This window comes from Priapulus caudatus, unplaced genomic scaffold, assembly GCF_000485595.1.
Source record: "Priapulus caudatus unplaced genomic scaffold, Priapulus_caudatus-5.0.1 Scaffold302, whole genome shotgun sequence".
NCBI classification, from domain to species: domain Eukaryota; kingdom Metazoa; phylum Priapulida; class Priapulimorpha; order Priapulimorphida; family Priapulidae; genus Priapulus; species Priapulus caudatus.
The window spans coordinates 277,310-282,273 of NW_014577363.1; the positions used below are offsets into that span (position 1 = coordinate 277,310).

A 4,964-nucleotide genomic window follows, 5' to 3' on the forward strand; every position below is an offset into this window, starting at 1 on the left:
GTTTTGCATAGTTTTCAACTTGTAAATATTTTATCAATATGTGAATAAATATATTCAAACTTTACCTTGTTTTCATCTGAGTCTCCCTTAATCATATGACACCACCAATTTACCTGAAAATCGTATGTGTTCTTCAAAAAAGTTCTTTGAATACGACACGGTTTCACAGTTTTCCCAAACTTTTGCATCTCCGCGGCCAAACTTGATATAGCGGCGGCAGCACCAGGTTGTAACTACGGGACGCTGGGGGCTGTTGTGGATATTAGGTAAGCACAGTAACAGCACTTGTGATCGCTTCCTTATCATCAGGAACACGATGGCAACACAGCTCAAATCAGCTGCTAGCTCGCCGTGAGCACACATTCATTTTTAGCACGCTGGAAACGCAATACACACAATACAATTCGATGCCTAATATCCCCAGCAGCCCCCAGCGATCCACTAATCCAATAACAAAGTTTGGCCGCGGAGATGCAAAAGTTTGGGAAAACTGTGTGAAACCATGTCGTATTCAAAGAACTTTTTTGAAGAACACATACGATTTACAGGTAAATTGGTGGTGTCATATGATTAAGGGAGATTCTTAGACGAAAACAAGGTAAAGTTTGAATATATTTATTCACATATTGATAAAATATTTACAAGTTGAAAACTATGCAAAACGCTGTTAAAACGATGTCATACTCTTCTCTATTATGTACTCTTGATGTTATGTACCTAAGAGGAACACATTACTTTGCAGTATATTGAGATCAGCATGTATGAAACTGCAGTAAGACCAGTAACACAGTTTAAGTAATCCAATTCAAAGCACCGCAGAGGGAAAAGCAAAGTTACAAAAGTATTGACATTCGCTGACTTACTTAAGGAAGTCTGTGGGAGAAGGCATCTCCACTACGGGAAGTGGCAACGGCTTGTGTGCGACTGCCAACAACTCTTTCACGAAGTCCTGCCACTGGGCTGCAGTGCTGCACACCGCTGACCCTGACACAGTAATGAACACAACCCATCCCACACGTATGAATAACAGCATGGTTGCGTGTTGCAACAGTATTGCCCACCAATCAGCTAATGAGGATAACTTAATAATAATATCAGGGTTTAATAATGACAAATTTGTCAACAATTGTTCAACAATAATGACAAATTTGTCAATAATTGTTCAACAATAATGACAAATTTGTCGTTATTAACCCCTGATAATATTTAAGCTATTTATCTATATAACAAAACTCATTGTTTACTAACGTACTAATAACAACCACCTATTAACATTTCACCTGAATGAAAAATGATTCACAGAATGAAGTTCATAGTTAAGAAAGAGTTGCTACTAGTATGACAGTGAGGATCATTATATGTGTAGGGCGTGTGGGCAACTTTACCTTTCTTGTCTCCCATGTAGACTCCCCACGACTTACGTAGCTCCCACAAGATAAGTGCCTCTTCTCCAAGCTCTGCCTCCCAGCTGGTGGAACGACACCGCTCCACTTCTGTTGTCAACTCCACGATGTCTTCTTCTGCAAGGACTATATCGCAGCAAAATATGAAGCGATAAATACAAATGATCAATACCAAGGAAATCCTGACAGTCTCTCTTAAACTTACATCAGCTACATGTATGGCATGCAGCTGCAGCATGATGAGGCATACCCTTTGAGCATCTACTCAATGAGATATCTCGTGGAACGAGATGCTTGACATTTAGAGCTACACAATTCGAGACACTTCTCTTGTTATACGATTTTGTCAGATATTCGCTGCCCCAAAAATGCACTTAAAATAAGGATTACGTTGAAGGATGCACATAAAATAAAGTTTATAGTAAAATAAAATTAATACTTTTAAACGTGAATGACAACATTTCTCCATTGTTACAATGGTGGTTTTATTTTTCTAATAAAATTATTAAGCTGGTAGGATTCGGATAGAGCAGTCAGATACGCAGTCAAGTAATTATTTATTCAAGGCGAGTTACGTACTTGACCGCTCACGTGAAATAGACACGCCCAGTTTGTAACCTCCCATAGTGAGGTGGTTGTAACGTTGGATAGACTTCAATGCAGAGCCCTTGTCGTGGAATGTGACAAACCTGAATCACACCCGAGAGGCAAAGTGGTAAATGTTGCATTGAAAATATAAGAAAGAATGATTGAAGATAGGTGAACCTTGAGGGTGATAGTGTAACTGTAAGTTAAGCTTGTTACATTAAGAGTGTAAGCCAGGAATGAGTTGCTTTACAAAACACAGAAAATGAATAAGAATTTAAATAACAATATATATAATTATCAAGAGCTAATAAATACCTAGAGTGTACAACTGGAAAACGGGAAAATAGTGCTATTTCACGGCAATATTATTCTACTTTGTATGCAGTTCTAGAGTAAGTTCATGGTATTGCGTTAAGCATCATTCTTTGCTCTCTAAAATAAGACCAACCGCTTGTCTCTACGATACTCCTAGGCCTAGATATTTGAGTGATATCATGCCTCCCACAGGCATCATACCACCTCGCATCCACAATATTCCTTAACCTTCTCGCCTTTTGCGGGTCTGGCTATCGTTTTCCGTCGCCGCTTGGAGCGCTGATAATTTATGTCACATGCCCAAATTTGGTACTCTTACTACACCATATAGTAACTGAGCTGCGTTGTAGAGACTTAATTTAGAAAACATTGCCGGCTCCATCATGACGGGCATTAGCCGTGCTAGGAAAGATAATGGGAGATAAGGGCCTAGGTGATGCCCCCGAAAGTCACCGATGATAACCGAAACGCCGTTCATTCATAAAGTTATCGCGGAAAAAACCGAACTCTCACGAAGCGACTTTCTTAACCCGCAAAAGGCGAGAAGGATAGTGAATATTGTGGATGCGAGGCGCCGTGAGGCCTGTGGGAGGGAAAGTTTACGAGCCAATATCTCAGCCTAGGAGTAACGTATTGACAATCGGTTGGTATTGTTTTAGAAAGCAAAGAATTCTGCTTAATGCAATACCATAAAATTATTTTGACTCGCAGGCAAAGTAGAATAATATTGCCGTGAAATAGCACTATTTTCCCGTTTTTCCGTTGTACACTCTAGGTATTTATTAGTTCTTGATAATTAGTGTACAAACAATATATATATATATATATATTGGAGTGAAATCAGTTGACAGCATGATTTGCTATGAAATACACCAGTACATGAGCTAGTTATCTAGTAAATGCATCTATACACCAATGTAACCCATAAATCCTACACATGCACATCATGGAGAAAGATGGCAGGCTAGTATAGGATAGTCATCTAAGAGTGAACCTACCCAAAAACATATTTGTCTGCGCTTGTTCCTGCAATGTTCACAGAATGCACTGGGCCACATTTCCCAAACATTGCCTTTAACTGTGCCTAAAATGCAAACAAAAAACACACGTCTTTAAAGCACATCAAACACGCATGCACACACACACATGCACAAAACACACACCAAACAAATCAAAACAATTGGGCTTGCAGTGTTCGAAATAAGGGCTATCCGTTTGTCCGCACTTGTCCATTTCCACGGAGGACAAGTAGACCTGTCCAGTAGCTTATCCGCTGGACAAGCAGCTTTTTAGAGCAACTTTTTCATCATTTTCTACCATTGCTGGTCAGAAAGTCAGACTCAGGACTCACCATGTATTGTTATTATAAAACTGTGAAGCTTCAACTTTGTTAAGACAAATAATAACTTGTCAAAATAAATAATAATTGTGCTTCTATGTTCTTTCAAGCTTGGTGCCTAATTTGAACTTTTAGAATAAACTGCATTAAAATTACAAAGTAAGATATTGGGTCTAAAATTTAATTTGATTAAAAATGTATTACATAATTACTATATTTCTATGTTATTAATCAGGACAAGCAAAACTTTTGCGGGACAAGCAAAAATATCTTGTAGCTTGTCCGTAAGACAAGCAAAATTTTTTCCCTTATTTCGAACACTGGCCTGGTACCTTCCACATACCGCAGTCATCTGAGGAGGCATTGGTCCTACATACACGGTATATATCCTAGCGGCATAGTTTGAGTCTGTAATGGAAACCTCACATTTACACTATAATCACAAAAATTCTTAATATTTATAACAAACGAATTGCCCAACTGCAACTTCTTTACACATAAAACCAAACCACACGGTGGACAGTGGACACACAACGCTGAACTTTCAGCAGACTACTAAAGTATTTCTCATGTCACTGCATGCCGTAGACAGTTTGCTAAGAGCCTCAAGTTTTCTGCTTTATAAATGTTAAATTCTGCTTTCTTCTGCTTTCTAAATTTCACGAAAAGCTTAGAAAAGCCTTAATTTCTTTTATTTGTATGCAAGAGATGAAAAACCGGTTGAACGCGTTGAATGCGAGCGTTCAGCCGGGCGTATGGGATCACGAGCGAAATACGCTGCCGTGAGACGCACGCCCGCCCGACCCGCGCACACCGCGCGGACCCGGCACCATATTTATCGATCCCAAGCGGCCAGCGTAGAAAATCGCACAGTGTGTCCTAGGCTCCTAGTCCGTTAATTGTTACATCTTTTTTCAAGACTGAGTTTTCCGCTTTCTCCTCCCGTTCCGCGATTTCCGCGGAAAACTTCGGGGACTAAGTTTGCCCCTTATCCTCAACCTTGTCATACCTGCAGCACCAATGACAGCAGCCATTGTATCATGTGCTATCTCCACTCTGATCCTGCTGCTACCGATTCTCCAGTTATGAAGCTCGCGCACCGCCTGGAGAACAGACTCTACACGGGTGAACACTACAAAGCCGAACGTGTATTCATGCCGTGGCAGTGGGGGATCCAAAATTGCGACACGCTCGATGGCACCACAGCCCGCGAACAGGTCATGAAGATCTTTCTGCAGAAGAGAAAATGGACGTGTCCAGTAGCAGCGCACTAAAACAGGTAACAAGCAGCACAGTGCACTGCTGTCGTGGCCTGGCAT

The 4,964-nt window shown here is 40.5% G+C and overlaps 1 protein-coding gene across 1 annotated transcript in view; it reads right to left on the reverse strand.

Moving 5' to 3' along the window:
• The window catches only part of LOC106808749, a 10,936-nt gene extending 5,972 nt beyond the window's left edge, over positions 1–4,964 (reverse strand). The window contains exons 1-6 of the mRNA XM_014811592.1: positions 4,655–4,964; positions 3,989–4,053; positions 3,305–3,390; positions 1,983–2,092; positions 1,386–1,529; positions 864–984 (exon numbers count right to left, since the gene is read on the reverse strand). Of these exons, the coding sequence (XP_014667078.1) occupies positions 864–984; positions 1,386–1,529; positions 1,983–2,092; positions 3,305–3,390; positions 3,989–4,053; positions 4,655–4,964 (836 nt within the window). The remainder of the gene's footprint in view (positions 1–863; positions 985–1,385; positions 1,530–1,982; positions 2,093–3,304; positions 3,391–3,988; positions 4,054–4,654) is intronic.